At 41.1% G+C, this 17,412-nt stretch overlaps 1 protein-coding gene across 1 annotated transcript in view; it reads left to right on the forward strand.

Annotated features, from left to right (window-relative positions):
• Nucleotides 1-11,843: 11,843 nt before the first annotated feature.
• Nucleotides 11,844-17,412, forward strand: part of Rdh11 (retinol dehydrogenase 11 (all-trans/9-cis/11-cis)) — a 14,866-nt gene continuing 9,297 nt past the window's right edge. The window contains exons 1-4 of the mRNA XM_005399068.2: nt 11,844-12,015; nt 13,540-13,658; nt 14,862-15,017; nt 16,498-16,602. Of these exons, the coding sequence (XP_005399125.1) occupies nt 11,948-12,015; nt 13,540-13,658; nt 14,862-15,017; nt 16,498-16,602 (448 nt within the window). The 5' untranslated portion in view covers nt 11,844-11,947. The remainder of the gene's footprint in view (nt 12,016-13,539; nt 13,659-14,861; nt 15,018-16,497; nt 16,603-17,412) is intronic.

Consider the following 17,412-nt stretch of genomic DNA (forward strand, 5'->3'; position numbering starts at 1 on the left):
AACTCACTATTATTTGTCTATTTGTTTTCCTGAGAAACTATTTTGTAGACAATAATATGTAAAATGATAACCATTAAAAAAAAAAAAAAAGAAAAGAAAAGAATGACTCTTCAACTACATAAAAGTGTTTTATGATTTCCTGGGATGGGAACAGGGCTCAGTGGTAAAGGGCTTGCCTAATATGTACAAGATCCTTGGTTCAACCCACACCACTGAAAAATAAAAAATAAAAATAAAAAGCAAGGGTTCAAAATTGTCTTCCAAGAAAATTTCTCCACAAATAAAATGGAGAAAAGTACACAGAGAGATACTTCCTAGTCATCAAGGAAGTGCAAATCAAAAGTACAATCAGAAACCACTTCACACTGATAAGGATAGCTAAAATCAAGTAGACAACAACAAGTGTTGGCAATGAGATAGAGAAATTTGAGGATACTCATACATTATTGGTGGGAATATATCATGGCACATCAGCTTTGGAAAACAATCTAGTAGTTCCTCAAAAGAAAAAAAAAACCTAAAGACAGTGTCTCACTATGTAGTTCAGGCTGGCCTCAGACTCATAGCAATCCTGCCTCAGCTTTCTGAGTGCCAGGATTACAAGTGTGCAACACAACTGGCTTCAAAATAATTAAACGTAGAAATAACATAAGACTTAGCCATTCCATTCTTAGGTATATACTCAAAATAAATGAAAATATATGTCCATCCCAAAACTTGTACTTGAAAGTTTATGACAGTATTCATAATATCTAAAAAGTAGGGGAAAAAGACCCAAATTATATATCAACTAATAAGTAGATAAACAAAAGTGCTCTGTCCATACAGTGAAATATTACTTAGCCACAATAAAGGAATAAAGTACTGATTCATGTTTCAATATGGTGAATCTTGAAAACATGACACTAAATAAAGAAGCCAGATACAAAAGGCCTCATATTGTATGATTTCCTTATATGAACAGCCTATAATAGGCAAATCAGAGAGAAAGAATTTGATTAGTGGTTTCCAGTGGCTAGAGAAAGAGGAAAACAGAAAGTGATTAGCAAGGTGTACAGTGTTTCTTTTTGGGGTGATAAAACTCATAAAATCAATGGTAATGATGGTACATCCCCAATGAATACACTTAAAAAAAATTTTTTTTTGAGACAGGGTCTCGTTATGCAGTTTAGGCTGACCTTGAACTCACTATATAGATGAGGCTGGCCTCAAACTCACAGCAATCCTCCTGCCTCAGCTCACAAGGGCTGGGATTGAAAATGTGTAGCACCATGCCCAGCTCACTTGATGAATATACTTAAAATTACTGTATGGATAGAGCACATTTTTGTTTATCCACGCATCGCTGAGTTGAACAGTTCAAGCAGATGAATGTTACTCTATGTTAATTATATTTCAAACAAAAACTTGGTAAAAGAACAATGGCTTCACTCATAATCCCAATGAAATAATTTCAGTAATTTCAGAGAAAGATTGAAAGGCTAATTTCATTTGTGAAATACCCTCCTAGATTCCTAGCAAGAACAGAACTGTGGTGGATTAAACATGTTATAAAGTATGGTCTCTTGGCTGTGGAGGCATGAAGTCTATGTGTCCTCTCCCTTTGAAACTCAGAGAGCTCTGTGTAACCTTTGTGTGACTTCCTTGATGAATAAATCACACCGAAGGGACACTGTACTTCCTCCCAGACCCATACCTTAAAAGACTTCCTGTCTCTTAAATATCACTTCTAGAACCTTAAGTCACCATGGAAGAAGTCCAACAAATGCCACAGGAAAAGCCTCAGAGAGGCCTCACAATTAAGGGGGAAAATGGCCGCAGCTTCCAGCTATTCCCATCAAAGCTCAAGACATATCAGTGAGGCCTTCTTGGATCACTCAGATTCACCCAGACACCAGCTGACCCCACACAGCCAACACATTGACTCCACCTGGAGCCAAAGATTCTAGTCAAGACCTCCTGAGTTCCTAGCCCACAGATCATGACCATTGTTATGGTTTATATCAAAAATAATCTCCTCAATCAGAGACTTTCCAGGAAAATGGCGGAGTGCTGAGGGACACCTCAGCCTTTCTGAGATTTGAAATCCAGACACTGGAAAATATGAACTTAGAGAAGAAAAAGAGAGAGATTACTTCCAAATTGTCTATTCCAGAAGAAAACCACACATTCAGAGTCACAGAGATCGTTCTTTCCTCTTTCCTTTTTCCATCTTTCTTTCTTTCTTTTTCTTTCTTTCTTTCTTTTTTCTTTCTTTTTTCTTTCTTTCTTTCTTTCTTTCTTTCTTTCTTTCTTTCTTTCTTTCTCTCATGTATGTGTCACTGTTTGCTTTTTTGGTTTTGCTTTGTTCTATTTTTCTTGTTTTTTATCTTCTTTCCTCTTCACCATTTTATTAAGGTTTTGGGAATTTTCCTTTGTCCTTGCTTTTTATTTCTTCCTTTATTCTTTTCCTTTTAATTTTTCTCTCTTACTTTTACTCTTCCTATAATTTCTTTGTTCTCCTTATTTTTCTTTTATTTTCTATTTCACATCAGCTTTTTTTCTGTTACCTTTATCTACTCCTAAAAACATCCTCCTACTCCCCAATAGATCTTTTGTCTCACTTGTCTTCTTTCCTTCTCATATCATGTAGTTTAAGATTTCAACTTTCTCCCCTTACATTGCTCCATTTCAAATTCCCTCTGTCTTTAACAATATAACCACATCTTAATTACATTTCTCACTGAGACAAAATACCTGACACCCAAAGTTAAAGGAGGAAAGGTTTATTGTAGCTCACCATTTATAGGGGTTTCAGTGCTTAGTTGGCCGGCTCCAAGGCAGGGAGGTATGGCAGAGGGGCATCACAGGGAAGAAACAGTTCATGGTAGCAGAAGGCAGCAAATCAGTGAAATAGTGAAGATGCAGTGAAGCAGCAAGCAATGGCAGCAGCCCTCTTTCTGTCCCTTATATTCTATCCGGGTCACATAGCCTTGGGGTAGGTAGCATTAATGCCCAGTGTAGGCCTTTTCATTATCCATACCCAGAATTATGCCAAACCAAGTGATGGACTAATTTAATAATCACACACTCTTGTTCTCAACGTCACACACTTTAGATCCAGCCACCTCTGCAAAAGCCCCACACATAGCCATGTGAGGCTTTGGAAGAAAATCTAGACACAACCCATAACAAACCATAAATGTTCATTAATACTTAAATGGCTAGTTAAGGATTAACCTGAAATTGCTGTTGAATTCTTTTCTGCCATTAGCAGAGATAGAGTTGTTGCATTTAGTACATATTAGCTGCAAGTAAACACCTGAGTTTTCTTAATGTTTACACTATAATTATGAATTTCTTCTCTAGGGTTAAGGGTAATATATAATTAATTCTTATGTTATGTTAATATTCAATTTGTATTTGATGATACTACTGTAGCTCATTTGCTTGATATTACCAAGGTTGCATAATTGTTGCTTTTATGGGTTTTCTCTGTAAACCAACACCCAGATTACCTTTGTGACATTAACAATTCTAGAGTACATCACCAGAGATCTTGGTGTTGGGCCAATTACACTGCATTCCCCCCTCCTAAATTTAACCAAGGTGATCAAATCTAGGAGCTGAGGCCAAGGGCTGTAGTTTATCACATCCAAAATACATCACTGAAAAGTGACTAAAGAAATATCTATACTAACAACAAAATCTTTACACAATGTGTCTGCAAACTTCAGCACAAAAACAAAACAAACAAAAAGCAATAGAAACACGAGAAGACAAGGCAAGAAAATGCCTCCTAAAACTCCCAAATTCCCCAAGGCCAATTAAGGGGGATTTTAAGGGGAGACTAGAAAAAGCCACACATCCAAGTTACTTGAAAGGATAACAGAGGAGGTTAGAAAACAGACCAAAGAAGTACTCGGTGAGATCACAGAATATAACAGATTATGAAAGGAATAACCAAAATCATCAAGAAGCTTCCAGAAGACACAGTAAAAAGCTAGATGAGCCAAACAAAATGACACAAAACATAAACGAGCAGTTTCTCCAAGAATTAGAGTCCATGAAAAGGTTTCAATCAGAATTCCCAGAGATTAAAAATTATATTGAAAGTATAGGTAGCAGAAGCAACCAGTGTGATAGAATTTCAGAACTAGAAGACAGTGATGCCTTCAAAGAACAACTACTCAAAGACACCTTAAGGACAACAAGAGAATGTGAAAAATGGACCCAAAAGCTAATAAATGACACACAGAAGACTCATCTAAGAGTAACTGACATTAATGAAAAATCAGAAGATGACACAAATGGCATTTAAAAAAACCTGTTCACAGAAATAATGGCAGGAAACTTCCCAAACATAGGGAAAGAAAGATACAAATAATTGAGGCATACAGAACCCCAAATAGCCATGACCAAAAGAGAACTCTGTGCCACATTATACTCAAGGTGCCAGAATTCCATCACAGGGACAAAATATTAAAAGCTGTTAGAGAAAGGAAACAAACCACGTAAAAGGAAAACCCCTTAGAATTACAACAGACTTCTCAACACAAACTTGAAAGACTAGGAGGGCTTGGGGGCTGGGGATTTAGCTCAGCGGTACAGCGCCTGCCCAGCAAGCACAAGGTTGTGAGTTCGATCCCCAGTACTGGGAAAAAAAAAAAAAAGACTAGGAGGGCTTGGAATGAAGTAATTCCAACCCTAAATGATAGCAACTTCCAACCCCAAATTATGTGTCTTGCAAAACTTTCCTTCAAAACTGATAGAGAAATAAGATATTTTCATGATGAGGAACACCTCAAGAAACACATGATCATCAAAGCAGCATTACAAAAAATCTTCAAGGATATCCTAGAAAGAGACAATGAAGTCAAGAGTGCCCATAATTCAAAAAGAGTGAATACACCTGTGAGGATAAGCAGCTAAGCAAATGGAAGAAAAAAAAAAAAAAAAGAAAATCAGCAGCAGTAAAATGATATAATGACAAGACTAAGCCAATACCTCTCAATAACAGCTTTTAATGTGAATGGTCTCAATTTCCCAATTAAAAGATACAAATTATCAGGATGGATAAAGAAATAAAACCCAGTAATATGCAGTATACAAGAAACATATTTAGTGGGCATGGTGGCACATGCCTGTAATCCCAGCACTCGGGAGGCTGAGGCAGGAGGATCCTTGTGAGTTTGAAACCAGTCTGGGCAACAACGTGAGCTCAAAGCCAGCCTGAACTGCATATCAAGACCCTGTCTCAAAAAGACAAAAAATGAAACAAAACAAAACAAAGAACACATTTAATTCAAAAGAAATTGACAGATTAAAAATCAAAGGATGGAAAAGAATATTCTATGCAACAGGAACCCAGAAAAAAACAGGAGTGGCTATCTTAATTTCCAACAAAGTGGATTTCAAGCCAAAATGATCAGAAGAGATAAAGAAGGTCACTAAGTATTGGTTAAAGGAACGATTCAATAGGAAGAGATAACAATTATAAACATATATGCACCAAATACTGGCACACCCAGCTTCATAAAACAAACATTCATAGACATGAAAAATCAGATAAATGCAAATACAATTGTAATAGACCTCAGTACACCACTGTCACAAGTGGACAGATTAAGCAGACAAAAAAAACCAAGAAAGAAATATCAGAATTGAACCAAACCTTCAAACAAAAGGACTTAATAGATATCTAGAGAGTATTCCACCCAACCACAACAGAATACACATTCTTTTCAGCAACACATAGGACTTTCCCCAAAACAGACAACATACTAACCTATAAAGTATGCTTAAGTAAAAGAATCTAAATTATCCCATACAAGGGGCTGGGGATTTAGCTCAGCGGCAAAGTGCCTGCCTGGCAAGCGCAAGGTCGTGAGTTCGGTTCCCAGTACCAGAGAAAAACCAAATAAATAAATAAATAAATAAATAAATAATCCCATACATATTATCAGATCATAGTGCAATTAAACTGGAAATCAATGGCAAAAAAATCCCACAGCAAACAGGCAAACACATGAAAATTAAACAATTTAAATAATCAGTGGGTCACAGATGAAATTAAGTAAGAAATTAGACAGTTCTTATAATAAAACAATAATACCAGTATGACATACTGGAACCTATGGGATACAATGAAAGTAGTCCTTGGGCTAGGGATACAGCTAGGTGGCACAAGCACCTGCCTGGCAAGTGCTAGGTTCTGAGTTTTATTCCAGGTACCAAAACAAAAAGAAAGTAGTCATAAGAAGGAAGTTAATAGTGATGCACATCCACATCAGAAAAACAGCAGAGCTGGGTATGGTGGAACGTACCTGTAATCCCAACACTCAGGAGGCGAAGGTAGGAGGGTCGCCTTGAGTTTGAGGCCAGTCTGGGCTACAAAATGGGTTCAAGTCAGCCTGAACTGCACAGGAAGACACTGTCTAAAACAAAACAAAAACAAAACCCAGAGCAAACTCAAATAAATAACCTAATGATGTACCTCAAGTTCCTAAAGAACAAGAACAATCAAAATCCAAATCTAGTATAAATGCAAATCAGAGCAGAAATTAATGACATTGAAAATAATAAACACAAAGAATCAATGCGTCAAATTGTTGCTTCTTTGCAATAATAAACAAAATAGACAAACCCTTAGCCAATCTTACCAAAAGAAGAAAAGACACAAGTCCATGCAACTAGAAATAAAAAAGGCAAAATCACAACTGATTCTGTGAAATTCAGAAGATCATTAGTAACTACTTGGAAAATCTGTACTCTAATAAAATGGAAAATTCAGAAGAAATGGATAGATTCCTAGATACATATATGAACTACCAAAACTGAACTAAGCAGATATAAAAATCCTGAATAATTCAGTATCAGTCAATGAAACCGTAGAAGCAGTAAAACTACCAACTAAGAAAAGCCTAGGTTCTAACAAATTCACTGCCAAATTCCATAAGATTTTAGAGAGGATCTAACATCAATACTCCTTACACTCCTTAATGAAATCAAAAAGGGAAGCAGTACTACCAAATTCATTCCTAGAAGCAAGCATTACCCTGATTCCAAAATCAGAAAATGACCCAATCACAAAAGAAAAGTATAGGCCAATCTATTTAATGAATATATGCAGAATTTCTCAATAAAATACTGGCTAACAGAATGCAGCAAATTATCAAAAAGACCAAATTATCACAAGGATCACATATCCTTGGATTCATTCCAAGGATGCACAGATGGTTCAGCATATATAAATCAATAAACGTAATATATCACATAAATAGAAGTAAGGACAAAAATCGCATGGTCATCTCAATAGATGCAGAACAAGTACTTGACTAAAAAAAGCCCAAATACAATAGGTATAGAAGGTCTTTATCTCAATCTGATAAAAACCATGTATGACAAACCAATGGTCAACATCATATTAAAAGGAGAGAAGCTAAAAGCTTCCCCTCTAAAATCAAGAACAAAACAAGGATGTTTATTATCATCACTCCAGTTTAGCCTTGTTCTCAAAACATCAGCTAGAGAAATTGGACCAGAGGAAGAAATAAACGGGATATGGATAGGGAAAGAAGAAGTTAAATTATCATCATTTACAGATGACATGATCCTCTACTTAGAAGACCCCCAAAATTCTATCAAAAAACTCCTAGAAGAAACAGCTAAATTCAGTAGCATAGCAGGACACAAAGTCAACACTAAAAATTCAATAGTATCCCTATATACCAATAATAAACTGACCGAGAGAGAAATTAGAGAAACAATACCTTTCTTCCTCATTGGTGGGGTGTAAACTGTTACAACCAACTATGAAAACCACTATGGAGATTCCTCCCAAAATTAGTAGCATCCAAAAAAAAAAAACTTAAAAATTATCCTCAAGCCAGGGATATAGCTCAGTGGCACAGCGCCTGCCTGGCAAGGACGAGGTCCTGGGTTTGATTCCTGGCACAAAAAAAAAAAAAAAAAAAAAACTTAACCTAACCAAGGAAGTGAAAGACCTCTACAATAAAAGCTACACTACTCTGAAAAAGGAGATCAAAGAGGAAATGCGAACATGGAAAGCTATCCCCTGTATAGGTAGAACCAGCTGGGCGTGGTGGTGCATGCCTGTAATCCCAGCACTCAGGAGGTTCAGATAGGAGGATCACTGCAAGTTTGAGGCCAGCCTGGGCTATGTAGTGAGTTCATGGCCTGAACTACATAGTGAGACCCTGTTTCATAAAGCCAAAATAATAATAATAATAATAATAATAATAATAGTAGTAGTAGTAATACTGTATAGGTGGGACCAATATAGTCAAAATGGCCATACTTTTAAAACTGGTATACAGATTTAATGCAATCCCAATCAAAATATCAGTAACATTCCTCACAGAACTAGAGAAACCTATCCTAAAATTCATATGGAACCAGAAGAGATCTAGAATAGCAAAAGCAATTTTCAGCAACAAGGGCAAGGCAGGGACATCACAATCCCAGACTTCAAGTTATACTACAAAATACAGTGATAAAAACAGCATGCATTGGCAAAAAAAAAAAAAAAAAGACTTGTGGATTAATGAAACAGGATAAAGGATACAGAAACAACTCCAGGCCCACGTATTTACCTTATCTTTGACAAAGGGGTCAAATATTTTCACAGTAAAGATAGTCTCTTTAACAAATGGTATGGGAAGGGGCTGGGGATTTAGCTCAGCGGCAAAAGCGCCTGCCTGGCATGCACAAGGTCGTGAGTTCGGTTCCCAGTACCGGAGAAAACCAAAAAAAAAAAAAAAAAAAAATGGTATGGGAAAACTGGCTTTCCCTGTGCCAAAGATTGTACCTAGACCCATATCTTGCACCATGCACTACACTAAAATCAAAGTAGATCAAAGATCTAAATACTTAAACAGAAACACTTAATCCGCTGGCAGATAAAATAGGTAAAACTCTTGAAGATGTAGGCGTAAGCAAAGACTTCCCAAACAGAACTCTCCTTGCAAAAGAAATAATATGAAGAATTAATAGATGGAATCATATGACATTAAAAAGCTTCTGCATAGCTGCAAAGGAAACCACCAACAGAATAAAGAGACAACCTATAGCATGGGAAACACTTGCCAGCTGTTCCTCTGACAAAGAACAAATATCTAGACTATAGAAAGAACTCAAAAAAAAAAAAAAAAAATCAGACCCCTCCAGATTTAAAGACCCAGTCAGTGAATAAGCACATGAAATGAACAGACATTTCTCAGATGAAGAACTACAAATGGCCAAAAAAAAAAACATGAAAACACATTCAACATCACCGGCCACTTGAGAAACACAAATTAAAACAAGATATTCCATCTTCCTGCAGAAAAAATGGCTGTCCTTAAGAAATCAAATAGTAATAATAAATGCTGGAGAGGCTGCTGTGGAAAAGGAACCCTGCTTCACTGTTGGCCTCTGAAGGACATAACTCTGTCCCTGGCGCCTTTATCTTTCTCTCTGTCTGGCTTTCCCCCGATCTTTGATTCCTGACTGTCGTTAGGTGAACAACTTCTCTCAGACAAAGCTGCTTTCTGCCTTGGAGCCGGCCAACCATGGACTGAGACTGTGAGCTACAATAAATATTTTCTCCTTTAAGCTGTGTCTGTGAAGAAAGAGATGACAAATACAGCCATTGTACAACCAATGCTATTTAACCCAAATGTAACAATAGGTAAACTGTTACACAGCTATAGATAATTGAAGCCATGGTTTAAAAGAACTGTCCTAGAGAACTCTTGCTAAACTTGTATGTGCTAAATAAATTCCTTAAGCAGTAGAAAGAAGATAGCCTTACTAGGACAACTTTACTATCTATGAAATTATGTTTTTAAACTTATTTTTGAGTGGCACACACCTGTAATCCCAGCACTCTGGAGGCTGAGGCAGGAGGATCATTGCAAGTTTGAGACCAGCTTGGGCTCAACTGAGCTCAAGGCCAGCCTGAACTGCATAGGGAGACCCTGCCTCAAAAAGAAAAAAAAAAATTTTTTTTTTTTGAGAGAGAGTCTCCATTGACAGGCAGGCTAAATTGCCCAGGCTTCAATTAAATTCTAAAAATAGATCTTAACACTGAATTAAATTTAATAAATAAATAAATAAATAACTAGCCCAGGCTGGACTTGAACTCACAATTCCTTCACCCCAGACTTCCAAGTAACTGAGATTACAGGCATATCCACCTCGTTCAATTCATCTGAACTTCTCTCTCTTTTTTTTCCCTCCCTCTCCCTTTCTTTTTTTCTCTTTCACACTAGGGACTGATCCCAGGGCCTTCACACTTAGCTACATCCCCAGCCCTTTTCAATTTTTTTTTTTTAAATAAGGTCTTGCTCAGTCTTTAAACTGCCCAGGCTGGGCACAAACATGTGATTCACCTGCCTCAGCCTCCCAGAGTGCAGACACGTGCCACTACATCAGCTTGAATTTGTCTTTTAGATAAAAAGTTGGAAGACAAACACTTGTGCCATAGACCTGTACTTACTATCCTGAACCCAGCATCTTGACTAGGCCATATGTATGTTCTTTTACTTTCAGAGGGACTTTCTGGAGAGCTCTTTCTTTTGCTTAGCGCACTCTTCCCTGTGTGATGCTTGCCTATTAACTCCTGACCTCCCCTCGAGCCTCAGCTCAAACGTTACTTTCCCAGAGAAGCCCCTTTAGACCAGGAGAGGCCTCCTGCCGTCAGCTCGCAAAGCTTTCTCAATTTCCCCCTCTACCACTCATGAGTTGTACACAGAGGTTTCCTGTTTAAAGTTTTCCCTGACAGTCTACAAGCTCTGAGAGGGCAGAGATCATAGCTACCTGGCTCCCTGTGGGCCACAGCAAAGGGCCTAGGACACTGTAGGAGTGCTATAAATGTCAGTTGAATGAGTGAATGAATGAAAAGAACAAAGTGTAGAGGTTTTAATAAACTTGTGAGAGGCACAATAAGGGACATCCTTGTGAGAACGTTACAAATGTCTGAGGATTCCTGGATAATTCAATGTGAAATCAGTGGGAGTTTGAACTGTGTCCAGGGAACCTCCCCAGTTGTTACAACTTGACCTTGGACCATGGGTTTTTCAATCAAATGGAAATGAGTTATGCAAAAGAACCAGAAAATATTACTGTGTTTGGGCAGGGAGTAGAGCTCAGATGAAAACGACTGAGCAGGAAGCTTGCCCGTTTCCAAAAAACATATCTGTGGTCTTAATTCAAGAGGGAATGAAATCCTTAGAAGCTGGCAAAATCCAACTGTGCCAATCTGGGAAATTGATACACTGAGAATTAATACAGGTGACATAAGTCATCAAGAAAACTATAGATTATTATCAATAAACACACAAGCAAACACTAGGAACATTATGACAGCTACCGTCATATGTCAAACTAGACACAAGAAAGTGATTCTCCGGGTAATGTCTTCAAGGACCAGTGGGTGCTTCCGCTCCACTGAAGGAGGAATTCCCGAGGAGCAGGGGTTCGCACTCACGCCACCCCACCCTCCGTCAGAGTCCAAAGGCTCCTCTCCTGGGCAATCAGCCTAAGAGTCTTTCCAGATGCCACACTTGATCTCTAGCTGGAACAATGTTCTGTTAGGTTAGAGAGAAACTGAACCACAGGCAGGACTTGACCCTGGGGTGCTCGTGGAGCACTGGGGAGATGTCACGAGCACCGCTGGCAGCCAGACGGCTGCGGGAGGGCTTTTTGGATGATCCCACAGAACCCCGCCCTACAGGGTTAGAGATTCGCGGTGCACCTACTGCGCGGTCCTGACCTCCGGGCAGCGCCCACCCTGTGGCCCCGCCCCTCGCCCCGCCCCTTTCCCCCGCCGCTCGCCCCAAGCCCGGGACTATGTTTCCCAGAGGGCTTTGCGCCCAGACATTGCCGTGGAAGCCGAGCGGGTGGCTGCAGGGAAGCTGTTGAGGCTGCGGCGTCTGTCGTCTCCTCTACGCTGCGGCTCGCAGAGATGCTTGGACTTCTGATCTTCTTCCTTTTCTTCCTCTTCCTCCTGTACGTGGCTGCGCCCCAAATCAGGTCTGTGAAAATGTATTGCCCTTCTACCGCGTAGTCTTTTCGGGGGGACACGAGTCCTCACGGAAGCTTTGTTTTGCAAAAGAAAATTCCCCCGGGGGTCCCCAAGATGGCCGAGACTCCGAGGTCAGCGGCTTGCAAGTGAGGTCCGGGTGTCTCGGGGGTCGGGCAGGGGCTGCGGTCGCGTATCCTGCTCTGCTCCTCCCGGCCCCCTTTCCGGTCCAGCAGCACCTGCCCCCAGCTCCGGGGAAGCCCGGGCGCTGCAGCTTGGCGTCGGTCAGAACCGCGCGTGGGATCCCCACCCCCCAATCCCTGTCCCCCTTTCCTCTCACGCCTGAACCAGCCCTGTCTAGCGTTTTGTTTCGGGGCTTTGAGGTAAAAGGAGCGATTCCGCTTTTTCTCTGGGAAGCTGCGGGGAATAGTGACATCTGTAGTTGGCTGCACGCTTTCTTTTGCTGCTCTTCCCCGGGGCAGTTAGAGAGCGAGGAAGCGGGCACAGGGAGAATGGGGAAATGGGCTCGAGAGCATTCAGCAGAGGGCGCTGGCGGGCGGGCAGGCTGCTGATTGGTTCTGAGAAAGTCACCCGTGGAGGTGGCGAGCCAGTGACTGAAGAGACGCGCTTTTAGAACACTTTGAATTGGATTAACCCATTTTTCTAGACTACAGAATGCCAATTGTGGACAGGTTGGCATCTGGAGACTAGTTGTTTTCCTTTTCTTGGTTGAGTCTTGTGATTTCCAAAATTGCTTCGTAGGGAGCTCAAACTGAGATCAGGTGCCTGGCTGATCAAACGCTCCTCCAGCTGTGCTGCTGCAGGGAGCAGTTCTAAGCTTGGCCCTTGGAATAGAATCACCTTTGTTCTGAGCAAGAGCAGAAAACTTTAGCCCTCTTTTCTCCACCGTTCCTTAAATTTATGTTAGAGTGTGGTGTTTTTTTGAGGGTCTCACTGTGCAGTTCAGGCCAGGCTTGAACTCATTAGGTAGCCCGGGTTGGCTTTGAACTCACAGCAGTCCTCTTGCCTCAGCTTGCTGAGTGCTGGGATCACAGGCATGAGCCACCACATCTGGCCGTTCCTTAAATTTATAAAAGGACATCAGTGAATCTTGGTGTGATGCCACACACCTAAGGAGGATCATGAGTTTGAGGCCAGCCTGGACCTCATAGTGAGCTCCAGGCCAGTGTAGGCTACATTGTGGTGTTTGGTTTGGTTTGGTTTGGTTTTGCGACAGGGTCACGCTATGCAGTTCAGGCTGAATTTGAGCTCACTTTGTAACCCAGGCTGGTCTCAAACTCACAACAATCTTCCTGCCGCAGCCTCCTGAGTGCTGGGATTACAGGCGTGCGCCACTACGCCCGGCTTCTGCTACACTGTGAGACCCTGTCTTTGCGGTGGGGAAAAAAATGGGAATCATGAAGAAACCAAAGCAAACCTCAGCCTTGGGCTCTGAAGACATCGGGTGTTCCCAGAACCCTATGCCGAGATGGGATAACAAAGAACTGATGCATTCTCCTCTCCTCTGCCCGTAGGAAAATGGTGGCCTTTGGGGTGTGCACATCTACTGTCCAGCTTCCTGGGAAGGTCGCTATTGTCACTGGAGCTAACACAGGCATTGGAAAGGAGACGGCCAAAGAGCTGGCTCGGAGAGGCAAGTTCATCTGCTCCCAGTTCCTTCCCACTGCTGTTGTTTTACTCCTCACACTGAGGGTTGTTCTCATTGTTTATTCTTTTTTTTTTTTTGGTTTTTCTCCGGTACCGGGAACCGAACTCACAACCTTGCACTTGCCAGGCAGGCACTTTTGCCGCTGAGCTAAATCCCCAGCCCATCATTGTTTATTCTTAACTTAGAATTTAAGAATTCTCCAAGTAACTCACAGATTTGTTAGTCTGAACCTAGTACATGTAATGGGCACTTACATCTTGTTGATCTGGTTTTCTTTCCTGATTTGCTTCAGGTGATTCTGTTATAAAGTATATGTAAATATTCCTGTTTAAAAAAAGAAAAACACAAAAACACAGGTTCTAGGCTTAGTGGTAGGGTACTTGCCTAACGTACACAGGGCCCTGAGCTCACTTGTTCTTGTTGCTGGGACAGAATACCCAGCACCCAAAATTAAAGAAGGGAAGGTTTATTTAGCTCAGTTTGTGGAGGTTTCAGTCCATAGTCAGCCGGCAGGGTGTCATGGGAGGGGACAACAGTTCAAGGCCACAGAGGACAGCAAAAGCAGCAAGAGCCAAAAAAGAGGGAAGGGGGAGCAAGCCTCCTTTCCTCCCCCACCACATTGTAAGCAAGCTACCTGCCCCTGGGCGGGCACAGCACTCACACCATCTCCCTGCCCTCTCCTTTCACAGGCTCAAGATATTTACAAAGTCAGGACCCTGGCCCCCTGCTGAGTCAGTTAATTAAATGTCTAGACTTCTCAAGCTGACACAGTGTATCAACCATTAGATCACTAGGTTGTATATGTAAAAATGTAAAAATCCAGGCTTTAGTGGTAGGGCACTTGCCTAACATGCACAAGGTCCTGAGTTCAGTCCCTAGCACAAAAAAAAAGAGAGGGAAAATAATGTTTGACATCAGTTTTAGGTCTATAATGCCCACTTAGAAATGGAGCTGACAGCCAGGAGTGCTGGCACATATGTGTAATCTAAGCACGCTTGGAGACTGATGCAGGAGGAGTGTCAGTTTGAGTCCAGCTTGGGCTACTTAACAACTCTGAGACCCTGTCTCAAAAAATAAAGGACTGGGGATGTAGCTCAGTGCAAAAGCCTGGAGTTCTATCCCCAGTAGCACAAAAGAAAGAAAAGAAAAAAGGCACTGACGGTTTCTCTTTTGTATGTTGGATGACAGGAGCCCGCGTATATTTAGCTTGCCGGGATGTGCAAAAGGCGGAATTAGTAGCCAGAGAGATCCAAGCCGTGACAGGGAACCGGCAAGTGCTGGTGCGAAAACTGGACCTGGCTGACACTAAGTGTATTCGAGCCTTTGCTGAGGACTTCTTAGCAGGTAAGTATAGCGCTAGAGACTATATTGTGGGTTTATGACCAAGTTGGCGGACTTGGATGAAAGGAAATGATGGGCCAGGGATACAGCTCAGCAGTACAGCACCTGCCTGGCAAGCATGAGGCCCTGAGTTCGATTCCTGGACAAAAAAAAAAAAAAAAAAAGAAAAGAAATGATCTCTCTCTAAAACACAGAAATAATAGATAAAATATAGCAAGAAACTTTTGATATAGAGCTGAAGTCATTGTCATCACTGGGATGTGATTAATGCCAAAGAGACATCCTCAGGAGGCAGAAACGAAAAGGGGACCCAAAAAGCCATGGCAGTGAGCAGGAGCCGAAGCTGATAATCTCACGGGAGCATCAGAGCTCACTACGGGCTTTTGAGGCTCCAGAGCAGTGGTGGCGAACCTATGGCACCCATGCCACAGCCGGCTGTTTGTTACTGAAAGCTCTAAAAGGTTCCAGTCACTGGTCTGGAGTCTAAACGCCCATACAGCGACAGGGATGAGACCTTGGGCCCTTGAGAGCTGGCACTGTATATGTAAGGTTGAGATTCACTAAGGGCCCTCTGGTCTGTAATACAGGAGCAAAAAAAACCAGAGTATAACAGCTCAGAAACATAACAAAGGAGTTTACCATCTCTGGGTCGTGGACAAATAATGAGTCATCTGTAATAAATGAGAAACCCAGGCTGGAATCTGTGGGGTCTGAAGCCATACTACCAAATGGTATAGGGTCTTCTTATTACTCTGTTTATTTATTTTCAGGTGCAGGAATCTTGAGCTGAGGCATTAACATAGAACCTCTTACAGTATTTCATCAGGCGCACCTCCTCATCACCCGTGGGTCTTAGCCTGTCAGGGAAACAACTTCCCCGTCTATGAATCTACGGCCATAAATTATAAACCACATAAGGAAATACACCGTTATACTTAACAGATTTCTTTTGGGACCTGAAGCCCGGAGGCAGAGGTTCATATAGAATCTCTGAATCTTTTTCCCTCTTGCTTTGGAATCTTTCCAGTCGGCTTCAGAAATCTATTAGGAGAGATGGATGGAATAATTCCCAAAAGCAATAAGTAGCTCCTGAACTGGAAATATTGGGAAAGGCATTCATTGATATAAATGCAATTTTTCCCTGTTGTAAAAGTATATAGGAGTCAACAAAGTCTCACTGTAAAAAATAATACCAGTTGGGCATGGTGGCACACACCTGTAACCCCAGCAGTAGGGAGGCTGAGGCAGGAAGATCACAGCAAGTGTGAGGCCAGTTTGGGCCACATAGTGAGTTCAAGGCCAGCTTGAACTGTATAATGAGACCTTGTCTCAGAAAAAACAAAAACAAAATAACTATGAAGAGGAAACAGAGAAAAGATTAAAGTTCTGCATCCCCACATTTAAGGTCGGGTCATAAAGCAGATTTCTAAGATGTAACAGCTGTGGCTGACCACACGCCTGCTCCATCTTCTCTTCCCTGCAGAGGAAAAGCACCTGCACATTTTGATCAACAATGCAGGAGTGATGATGTGTCCCTATTCCAAGACAGCAGATGGCTTTGAGATGCACATAGGAGTGAACCACCTGGGTAAGAGATCTGGCTCATCACAAAGCTACAGGGAACCTAAAGTTCTTCTTGGAAAACGTAAAGGTCAGACTGAGCCTTCTTTGTGGTGCAGTTGGAACTGAGGGCCTTAGCAGACCACGCGTGAGTAGTAAATAGTTTAGACCCACCAGAAAGCTGAGGCCTGCCCCAGACTCTCCCCACTTTTTATTTATTTATTTTTTTAAGAACAATACAAACAATACGGAGTTACAAAGAAAGTGGTAGGAAATTTAACAATGCTTGTTGTATTATGCATTTCTCAGGAAAACAAATAGAGATGTGCAGTATTGATCAATCTAGAAATCAGTAACTGTTCCTTTCAGCAAAGAAATAGAAGACAGTTGTTCAACTATGTTAACTATCCTGTATATGCATACATACAAAATTTCTCCTTCTTTCCCTTCTCTTTTCCCACATCCCAGTTGCCCTTTACCCTTGAGCATTTTCCTTTCATTTCACAATGTCTATCATACCTACTAGTTTTCATTCACTCTATCAGGTTTTATACTAGTGAGACAATGCAGTGCTTGCACATGCAGGTCTGATTTATTTCACTTATGAGTATAGTCTCTAGTTGTGACCATTTACCTGTGAAAGCCTCGAATTTATCTTTCTTTATAGCTGAATAACATTCCATTATATAAAAGTACTACAATTTTTTTATCCAATCCTCAGTGGATGGACATTTGAGTTGCTTCCACATTTTAGCAATTACAAATTGTGCTGCTGTGAACATAGGTGCACATATATCGCTGTGACATGATGTTTTAGATCTTCTGGGAAAATACCCAG

Source organism: Chinchilla lanigera, unplaced genomic scaffold (assembly GCF_000276665.1).
Source record: "Chinchilla lanigera isolate Chin_1 unplaced genomic scaffold, ChiLan1.0 scaffold00065, whole genome shotgun sequence".
Classification (NCBI taxonomy): Eukaryota; Metazoa; Chordata; class Mammalia; order Rodentia; family Chinchillidae; genus Chinchilla; species Chinchilla lanigera.